The sequence below is a fragment of the Otolemur garnettii genome, unplaced genomic scaffold (assembly GCF_000181295.1).
Source record: "Otolemur garnettii isolate 467f Iridium unplaced genomic scaffold, OtoGar3 scaffold00080, whole genome shotgun sequence".
NCBI classification, from domain to species: domain Eukaryota; kingdom Metazoa; phylum Chordata; class Mammalia; order Primates; family Galagidae; genus Otolemur; species Otolemur garnettii.
This window is the reverse complement of record NW_003852475.1, coordinates 3,103,311-3,113,674: the sequence shown is the minus strand read 5'-3', so window position 1 is coordinate 3,113,674 and position 10,364 is coordinate 3,103,311. Positions and strand designations below refer to the sequence as shown.

At 44.2% G+C, this 10,364-nt stretch overlaps 1 protein-coding gene across 5 annotated transcripts in view; it reads left to right on the top strand.

Annotated features, from left to right (window-relative positions):
• Positions 1-10,364, top strand: part of MAP3K19 (mitogen-activated protein kinase kinase kinase 19) — a 71,399-nt gene that overhangs the window by 40,974 nt on the left and 20,061 nt on the right. For all 5 annotated transcript variants that reach the window (XM_003794375.2, XM_003794376.1, XM_012807958.1 and 2 more), the window contains one exon: positions 8,236-8,279. In XM_003794375.2, coding sequence (XP_003794423.2) covers positions 8,236-8,279 — 44 coding nt within the window. The remainder of the gene's footprint in view (positions 1-8,235; positions 8,280-10,364) is intronic.

Genomic DNA, 10,364 nt, shown 5'->3' with positions numbered 1-10,364 from the left:
TTTAAGTTCTCTATGGATTCTGGTTATTAAACCTTTGTCGGAGACATAACCTGCGAAAATCTTCTCCTATTCTGATGGCTGTCTGCCTGCCAGCACCCCATTTCTAATTCTAGCTGATCCTGGCTCCATAGCATCTTTGCTCCAGGGTCTCTACTGGAAAAGGGGAAGAGCAACAACTAACCAGTGGGGCAGGACAGAGAATCTTACTCCTCACATTAACTCAGGAGCAGCCCTCTTGTTCCAGTGTCACCTCCATCCTCATCTTCAGAGGCACCTTCAATTCCTGCTCCTTGCTAGGGTTCTCATTTCTTTTCTTTCTTTCTTTTTTTTTTTTAAGATAGACTCTCACTTTGTCACCCTCAGTAGAGTATGGTGGCATCATAGCTCACAGCAACCTCAAACTCTTGGACTTAAGCAATTCTCTTGCCTCAGCCTCCTAAGTTGCTGGGACTACAGGCACCCACCACAACACCCAGCTATTCTTAGAGACAGGGTCTTGCTCTGGCTCACGCTGGTCTCAAACTCGTGAGCTCAGGCAATCTGCCTGCCTTGGCCTCCCAAAGTGCGAGGCTTATAGGCATGAACCACCATGCCCAGCCGGGTTCTCATTTCTTGTTGAGTTCTCCACCTGCAAGCACTGAACAGAACTGAGAAAGTAGACAAAGACAACTGAATCAGTTTGTATTCATCCATACCATTTTCTCGTCCAAAATATTGTTGACATTACTTGTCTGCTATTTTATCATCTGGGTTTTTTCTTTTCTTCTTTTTTTTTTTTTTTTTGTATGTGTTTACAGGTTTTCAGATTCCTTTACCATAATTTTAGTGAGGTTTTTGGAGAAGATGGAGAAAAGCTTGTACATCCAATCTGCCGTATTTAACTGGAACTCTCTACACATTTTTTTTTTTTTTTTTTTTTGACAGAGTCTCACTCTGTTGCCCTGGGTAGAGTGCCATGGCATTATAGTTCACAGCAACCTCAAACTTTGGGGATCAAGAAATCCTCTTGCTTAAGCCTCCTGAGTAGCTGGACTATAGGTGCCTGACATAACACTTGTCTAGTTTTTTTTCTTTCTAGTAGAGCTAGGGAGTCTCACTATTGCTCAGACTGGTCTCAAACTCCTGAGCCCAAGCAATCCACCCAACTCATCCTCTCAGAGCTCTAGAATTATAGGCACAAGCCATTGTGCCTAGCTACTCTCTGCACATTTTATTTTATTTTTTTTTGTACTATGTCACCCTTGGTACAGTGCTGTGGTGTCACAGATCAGCTCATAGCAACCTCAAACTCTTGGGCTTAAGTGATTCTCTTGCCTCAGCATCCCAAGTAGCTGAGACTACAGTCACCTGCCACAATGCCTGGCTATTTTTTGTTGCAGTTGTCATTGTTGTTTAGTAGGCCCCAGTGTATGTGGCTGGAGCCCTAATCACTGAGCTTCAAACACCAAGCCTCTCTGCACATTTTATTTATTTTTTTCATTGATTGCATTTATTATGTAAAGTCCCTCTTATAATCGTGTCTTGCCCCCAAAAGGTGTGGCACCCACCAAGACCCCACCTCCCTCCGTCCTTCCCTCTCTCTGCTAATCCCTTCCCACTCCTCCCTCTTTTCTCTCTCTGCTCGCCCCCTCCCCTTGTCATTAATTGTCCTCATATCAAAATTGGGTACGTAGGATTCATGCTTCTCCATTCTTGTGATGCTTTACTAAGAATAATGTGTTCTACTTCCATCCATGTTAACACAAAGGCTGTAAAGTCTCCATTTTTTTAAATGGCTGAATAGTATTCCATGGTATACATATACCACAGCTTGTTAATCCATTCCTGGGTTGGTGGGCATTTAGGCTGTTTCCACATTTTGGCGATTGTAAATTGAGCTGCAATAAAGAGTCTAGTGCAAGTGTCCTTATGCTAAAAGGATTTTTTTCCTTCTGGGTAGATGCCCAATAATGGGATTGCAGGATCAAATGGGAGGTCTAGCTTGAGTTCTTTGAGGGTTCTCCATACTTCCTTCCAAAAAGGTTGTATTAGTTTGCAGTCCCACCAGCAGTGTAAAAGTGTTCCCTTCTCTCCACATCCACGCCAGCATCTGCAATTTTGAGATTTTGTGATGTGGGCCATTCTCACTGGGGTTAGATGGTATCTCAGGGTAGTTTTGATTTGCATTTCTCTAATAATTAGGGATGATGAGCATTTTTTCATATGTTTGTTCGCCATTTGTCTGTCTTCTTTAGAGAAAGTTCTATTCATGTCCCCAACCTCTGGGGGTGCCGAGTTGGGTTGTTCCCCTGAGGTCAGCAGCTCTTTCGGACACAGTACTCCACCTCCACCAAGTGGAGAAGAAAGACAAATAAGAGGGGTAGCAACACCAGCAGAAATGAAGTTCTAGGGTGGCGCCTGTGGCTCAAGGAGTAGGGTAGCCGGGTAGCCAAGGGTAGCAGGTTCAAACCCAGCCTTGGCCAAAGGAAAACAAACAAACAAATAAATAAATACAAATAAATTTTAAAAAAGAACTGAAGTTCTAATTGTTAGAAAAGGGCAACAATGGAGAATTATATTGAAACTAGAAAAATGAAGAAAGAAAAGAAAAATCTATAAGGAAAATGTTGAATTAAAAAAAAAAAGAAAGAAAACAAGAAAAACAAAAAAACCCAAACAGACAAAAACATAAAAAGCAGTATATATATCTTGCTGAATATGTCTGGGCAACAGGTGATCTTCAGGGGGATGAGATGTTAATCACAGTGCTGATACAGCTGTATGAAAACCACGAAGGGTAGAGAGCCTAAATCTCACCTCAGCTGGCTTAAAAGGCACTTTAAACTGCCAACCTGGGCTAAGCAGAAGCTTTACTGGGAAAGTACTTGTCAATGGGATCAGTCCTGAAGTGGCTATCCACTTACCCAGTGTGCCCAAACTGATCTCACACTATGCCCCTGAGGGCCAAGGCTGCAAGGCATCTCAGTCCCCGCCTTTAGGTTGCTCAGTCACTAGATTACTTGCTCCCGCCCAATCTGATCCTTGCTCTGCGACCCTGAGTGCAGAGCTTGCCAGGGCAGTTCCCCCACCATGGCTCCGTGTGGCCCATAGCTGAACACTATTAGCTCCGTCTGGAGCTCAGCAGCTCAGTCTGGAACCCTAGATGATGCTTAAAGTCCTCTGCTCTCTTGCCCAAGTTCTCCCAAGCTAGTCCAACTGAGTGCCAAGTCCAAAAAAATACCCAAACAGCTCACAGGTAAGGCCTTTCCAGTTTGCAATCTTGCAGCTGCTGAATTTACAGCTGCCAGTGGGATTAGACCTGAATGAACACACGCAAACACTTGCCAGTTCTCCACTGCTTTTGTCCTCCTTCTGGGGTCCAGAGGTCCCTCGCTGACTCCCTGTGTCTCCAAAGGGATGTTTCTGGGCCTATCCCACCAGCCAGAGATGCCTGTAGTCTCCTCTTCCTGGACTCACCATGCCCAGTTGCCAGGAAACAATTAGTTGGCCACCATCTTGCTCCTCCCCCTCCACTCCCCCTCTCTGCACATTTTAAAAAGCTTTCACCATGTATTGCCAAATTACCTACCAGAAAGATCTGACCGACACACTCCCACCAGAAATCTTTCAGAGCCCTTTGCCCCACATCATTCCTGACTAGCACTGGGCAATGTCTACCTAAATATGTATACTTATGTAGTAATATCTAAGAGGGGTTTTTTATCCCACTGAGGAGGTTATCCTGTGCTATAAATTATATTCCGTTATATTTCTAGATCAACTTCTAACATCTGTTCAGCAGAAAAATCTCAACCTCTAGAATGTAACCTCTGAGAGCAAAGATTTTTGTCTTTTTTGGTCACAACTCTATGCTGCCATCTTCTGGGACTGTAGGCACTCAATACGTATTTGTCGAATAAATGCATAAAGAATCGAGGGTCAGGGAAGGGATTGGGGGCCAGCGGTGGCCTCTCCTGCAGGTATCCTCTTCTTAGGTGACTATTTTTCACTGAGATTGGCTTCTCTACCTGCATTACATCCTAAGAAAAGTCTGTTTCTCTGTAAGTGAAATTTCAAAATGAGAGCCTGTGGCTGAAATGGAGGTACAGACATATTTGGTTTGGCCCTTACAGCACTAAAAAACAAAAACCAAGGGAGCAGGAGAGAGATTTCACACAAAATCTGTAGTTCTCTGGCTTCTCTTGGGTTTAGGGGTGCTGGACCCTTCGTCTGGACTGGACTTCAGTGAGAGCAGGTGGTGATACCCCTTTATTCAGGCCCAGGATCTCAGTCCACCACCCCTGCCTGTCTCATTCATGTCATCTGTTTGAACCTGGAGACATTGAAGCTTAAGGTTTAAACTGTGGTGGTAGGCTTAGCACCCATAGTACAGTGGTTACAGTGCCAGCCGCATACACCAAGGCTGGCAGATTCAAACCCGGCCTGGGCTTGCTAAACAACAATGACAACTACAACAAAAAATAGCTGGGTGTTGTGGCTGGTGCCTGTAGTCCCAGCTACTTGGGAGGCTGAGGCAAGAGAATCACTTAAGCCCAAGAGTTGGAGGTTGCTGTGAGCTGTGATGCCACAGCACTCTAACGAGGGTGATGTAGTGCGACTGTGTCTCAAAAAAAAAAAGATGACTGAGTGGTAAACATGCCTCGGAAGTTAGGGATAGCGTATTGCTCCAGAGAGGTTTAGAGGTTTACTTCTAACTTCTACAGCAGTTGTTGGCTCACACTGTAGGTAATAAAACCTAGACACCATCCTCCTCTCTCCTGCAGACATTTGCATACATTTCACATTACAGGTCTGTGTTAATCCATTTGTGCTGCCATAAAGAAAAGACCCAAGGCTGGGTAATTCATAAAGAAAAGAGGTATATTTGGCTCATGGTTATTCAGGCTGTACAAGAAGCATGGCACCAGCATCTGCTTCTGGTGAGGACTTCAGGGAGCTTCCATACACGGTGGAAGGTGAAGAGGGAGCAGGCGTGTCACACGGCAGGAGAAGGAGCAAGATAGGGAGGATGTGGCCCCAATCTCTTTTAAATAACCAGCTCTTTGTAAACTAATAAAGTGAGAGGGCACCAAACCATTCATGAGGGATCCAACCCCAAACCCAAACACCTCTCACCAGAACCCACATTCAACACTGGGGATCAAATTTTAACATGAGATTTGGAGGAACCAAACACTCAAACCATATCATTCTGTCCTGGCCCCTAAATCTCTTGTACTTCTCTTCTCACACTGTAAAATACAATCACCCCTTCCCAATAGTCTCCTGAACTCTTAACTACTTCTGAGCACCAACTAAAGCAGGCGTCCTTAAACTATGGCCTGTGGGCCAAATGCGACCTGCCTAGGGCATTTATCTGGCCCGCAGGATGTTTTTTGCTGCTGCTGCCTGTCCTGCTTAGCAGCCAACTCATCCCAGGGCCCTCAGTCTGGCCCTCCAATGGTCTGAGGGACAATGAACTGGCCCCCTGTTTAAAAAGTTTGAGGACCCCTGAACAAAAAAGTCCAAAGTCTCATCTGAGACTCAAGGCAAGTTCCTGCTGCCTATAAGCCTGTAAGATCAAAATCAAATTATTTACTTCCTAGATAGAATGGTACAGACCTTGGGTAAACATTCCCATTTCCAAAAGGAAGAGATCAGCCAGAAGAAAGGGATAAAAGCCCCTACTGCACATCTGAAACCCAGCAGGCAAACATTAAATCTTAAAGTTCCAAAGTCTTCTCCCTTGACTCATGACTCCATGCCCCATATTCTGGGAACACTGGTACCAGGGCTAGACCCTGAAACCTCAAGCAGCCCCACCCATATGCCTTTGCTGGGCACAGCCCACATGGCTAATGTTATGGGTCAGAATCTAATTCCTGCAGCTTTTCCAGGCTGAGAGGGTGAGAGGACAGTGGCTCTACCTTTCTGGGTTGGAGGGCAGCAGGCTCCTTCCCATAGCTCCGTTAGGCAGTGCCCTGGTGGGGACTCAGTCGGGGGTACTCCAACCTCACATTTGCCCTCTACACTGCTCTAGCTAGGTCTCTCTGGGGATTCTCTGGCATGGGCATCCAGGCTTTCCTAGGCATCCTTTGCAGTCCAGGTGGAAGCTGCCACAGCTCCACCACTTTTGAATTCTGTCCACCTTTAGATTTAAAACCACCAAGGCTTACAGCTTCAGAGCAGCAGACTAAGTTGTACCTGGGGCCCTTTGAGCCACAACTGGGCTTGAGCAATTGGGATGCTGCAGCAGCTTCCCCAGGTGGTACAGGGGCCCCAGGCCTGGCCTCCCAAATCATTCGGTCCTTCTAGGCCTCTGGGCCTCCAGCTGCCTTGAAGATCTCTGAAATGCTTTTGGGAATTCTTCCCCATAATCTTGATTAGCACTTGGCTCCCTTTTAGCCATGCCTAGTCTCTCTGGCCAGTGGTTGCTGCACATACCACTGGGATTTTTCTTCTGAAAATGCTTTGCTTCTCTACCACATGGTCAGCCTACAAATTTTCCAAATGTTACACTCTGCTTCCCTTTTAATTATAAGTTCCAGGCTCGGCACCTATAGCTCAACCGGCTAAGGCGCCAGCCACGTACACCTAAGGTGGCGGGTTCGAATCCCCAGCCCGGGCCCGCCAAACAACAATGACGGGTGCAACCAAAAAATAGCCAGGCGTTGTGGCGGGCGCCTGTGGTCCCAGCTACTTGGGAGGCTGAGGCAGGAGACTCGCGTGAGCCCAGGAGTTGGAGGTTGCTGTGAGCTGTAATGCCATGGCACTCTACCCAGGGGGACAGCTTGAGGCTCTGTCTAAAAAAAAAAAAAAAAAATTATAAGTTCCAACTAAGTCATTCCTTTGCTCCTATATCTGATCACAGGCTGTTAGAAGCAGCCATATCACCCTTTGAACAGCTTAGAAATTTGTTCCACTAGATACTCTAGGTCATCACTTTTATTTATTTTATTTTTGGAGACAGAGCCTCAAGCTGTCCCCCTGGGTAGAGTGCTATGGCATCACAGCTCACAGCAACCTCCAACTCCTGGGCTCAAGCGAGTCTCCTGTCTCAGTCTCCCAAGTAGCTGGGACTACAGGCACCCGCCACAACACCCAGCTATTTTTTGGTTGCAGCCATCATTGTTGTTTGGCAGGCCTGGGCTAGATTCGAACCTGCCACCTTAGGTACAGACACAGTGCATCTAAGTTATTCGTTAAGATTTAACAAGGGTGACCTTTGCTCCAGTTCCCAGTAAATTCCTCATTTCCATTTGAGACCTCATCAGCCTGGCTTCACTGTCCATACTTCTATTAATATTTTGGTCACAATCATTAACATGTCTCTGAGGAGTTCCAAGCTCTTCCTCATTTTCCTGTCCTCTTCCAAGCTCCATATTCTTCCAACCTCTGACTGTTACCCAGATCTAAAGTCACTTCCACATTTTCAGGTATCTTTCTAGCAACTCCCTCTTCCTGGTACCAATTTTCTCTCAGTCCATTTGCACTGCTATCAAGGAATATCTGAGGCTGGGTAATTTAAAAAGAAAAGTGTTTTATTTGGCTCAGCATTCTGCAGACAGTATGAGAAACATGACGCCTAGCAGGCATGTCACGTGGTGAGAGAGGGGAGCAGAGAGGGAGGAGGAGTGGTCAGCCTCTTTTAAACAACCAGCTGTCATGGGAACTAATAAAGCGAGAACTCACTTCTTATCTCAGGATGGGCACCAAGCCATGAGGGATCTACCCCTATGACCTAAACACCTCCCACCAGGCCCCACTTCCAACACAGGGGATCAAATTTCAATATGAGATTTGGAGGGACCAAACATTCAAACCATATCAAGGTCTCTCTTCTGGAGGGAAAGATGGGCCACAGTGCCAACCACTCTGCATTCCATCTGAGTCTCTTAAGTTCAGGGCTCCCTCCTGTGATGCAACTCTACCACATTTGCAGGGAAACATTTGGTTCTTATGGTGCCTTGTGAGGAACTGGGATGTTCTGTGATTAATAAGTGATCTGCTCTCTGAGTCAGTAATTTCACATTTTCTGTTAGAATTTAGAGAGAAATATAAAACAATAATCCCTACTAGTGGCTGTAGCCTGAAGCCATATCCATTACCATGTGAATTACACAGGGAAAAAGTCTTAATTTCTACAACTTTTCCTCAAACCATCGAATCTCAATTACTATATCCCCAAACTCTGGCTTAACACTGTTTTCTCTCTACTACTAACAATTACCAATTATTATCTTTTTCTTGTTGTAGAGTTTTCCACTTCAGACATGAAGTGCAGCAGCCGAAGAAATGAGGTAAGATTAGTATTAGCATTTTTTATTTAATAATTAAAACCAAAGAGCTTTTGTTGTTGGAGACAAACGCATGCAATTCAGAACCAAATCCCTAGCAATTACAGTTGACCCAAGAATAATGCAGGAGTTAGGAGCACGGACTTCCCAACCCTGCACAGTTGAAAATCCATCTGTAACTTTTGATGCCCCCCAAATTTAACCCACTATTCATCAGAGCTTTGCACATATCATAAACAGTTGACTAACACATATTTTCTGTGTTGTATACATTGTATACTGTACTCTGATAATAAAAGAAGCTAGAGGAAAGAGGCTGTTATTAATAAGCAAATCTTAAGGAGGAGAAACATATTCACTATTCATTAGATGGAAACGGATCATCGTAAAAGTCTTCATCCTCATCATCTTCATGTTAGTAGGCTGAGGAAGGAGAGGGAGAGAAGCTGGTCTTGTCTCAGAGCTGGCAAAAGTAGAAGAAAAATCCGCATCAAGGTGGACTTGCACAGTTCAGATATGTGTAGTTCAATGTCATCTGTGTATCTTGGAAAAATAATGAATCACGTATAGTTTATAGAGTAGCAAATTGCTCCTGGGAAAATTATGCCTTGCCATGTGCATTGCTTTGCTGAGGTACTCTCTTAGACACATTTTAATTTGTTTTTTTTTTCAATGTATCTAGAAACTTTCCAGGGGTGGAAAAGTTTTCCTACTTGTCTAATTTGTAAGCAAAGCTTCTGTAAATATGCTCACAATTCTTTAGTTTTCTCAGTTTCTTTATCCCATGAGCCTTTGAAAAATATGTATTCTGCTTAGTGTTGTAAAAAGGAGTTTATTGGCCTAAAAACATTTAATGGCTGTTACTAGGGAGATAGCTAAGTACCAGAAAAATCTATCTTTATTTCTTAAGTTATTTTTGAGAAATGGGGAAAATCATCTAGACAATAAAACTGGGGAACTGCACTGCATCTCATCTCTATTTAATGCCTACGTTTCTAGTGTCAGCTTCCTTTTCCTTTCTCCTTACACACAGGTAGTCATGTTGCTGCCCAGCCAGGTTCATCTGCCCACTGTCCAAAAGGAAGCCAGTAACTACTCAGAGACCGCAGGGTTTACAGTAGAGACTTTATTCCATATAGTGCTAAGCAGAGAGACAGGAGGAGTTTCTCAAATCCCCCTTCCCAAGTATTGGGGAGACTTTTTTTTTTGAGACAGAGTCTCTCTAGGTGGCCCTCGGTAGTGCCATGTCATCGTAGCTTACAGCAACCTCAAACTCTTGGGCTCAAGCGATTCAGGAGATGGGATTTTTAAAAGCAGCTAGGTGGGCATGGGCCTGGTGTGATTGGCCAATCCATTGGAGGGCAGTTCCTTGGGTGGAGAGTTCAAGACTGGTTGAGTCAATTCTTTGATCTGGGTTGGTCAGTCACAGAAATGCGGGACCTGCAAGATATCTCAAAACCTACCCCTAGGTTCTGAACAGGTGATGTTCTATATGGAGAAAATGAAGAATCTTTATAACTGACAACTCTACATGAGTCCAGGATAAAGAGGCAAACGAGGGAACAGTGATTATTATTAAGCAAATGAAGGGAGAGTGGCTGATTATTATGATTATTTTAGTTAAGCCTGTTCTTTTGTAGTTTGGGAGCCTTTAGGTCTTGCCTTGCACCCTATCATCAATTTGCAAGGGTGGTTTCAGTAAGAATGAAAATTAAATATTTAACTGTCAGTTACCACCCATGATCCATGCCTATAATATTCTGATATAATTACATACTGAATTTGCATCCACGGGAAAAGGCCACAATGGAAAGAAACAGGAAGTTTAGGAGTTTATAGCTTAATGACCACAAAGCTGAATATTATACACTGAGTTACACTGACCTCTAGAGGTTGATAATAAAAATTAGCTTAGTGAAAAATAGGGACAGAGGAAAACGCAAAGCCATTTCAGGCTGCTAACTTTCAAGTGTAAGGTGTGGCATGTTTATAAGCCACCTTAACAGTTCAGCAAAATAATGATGAGTATTGGGTTCCAGATACAAATTCTGAGTTAGTCAATAATTGAATTATCATTGTTTTTTTTTT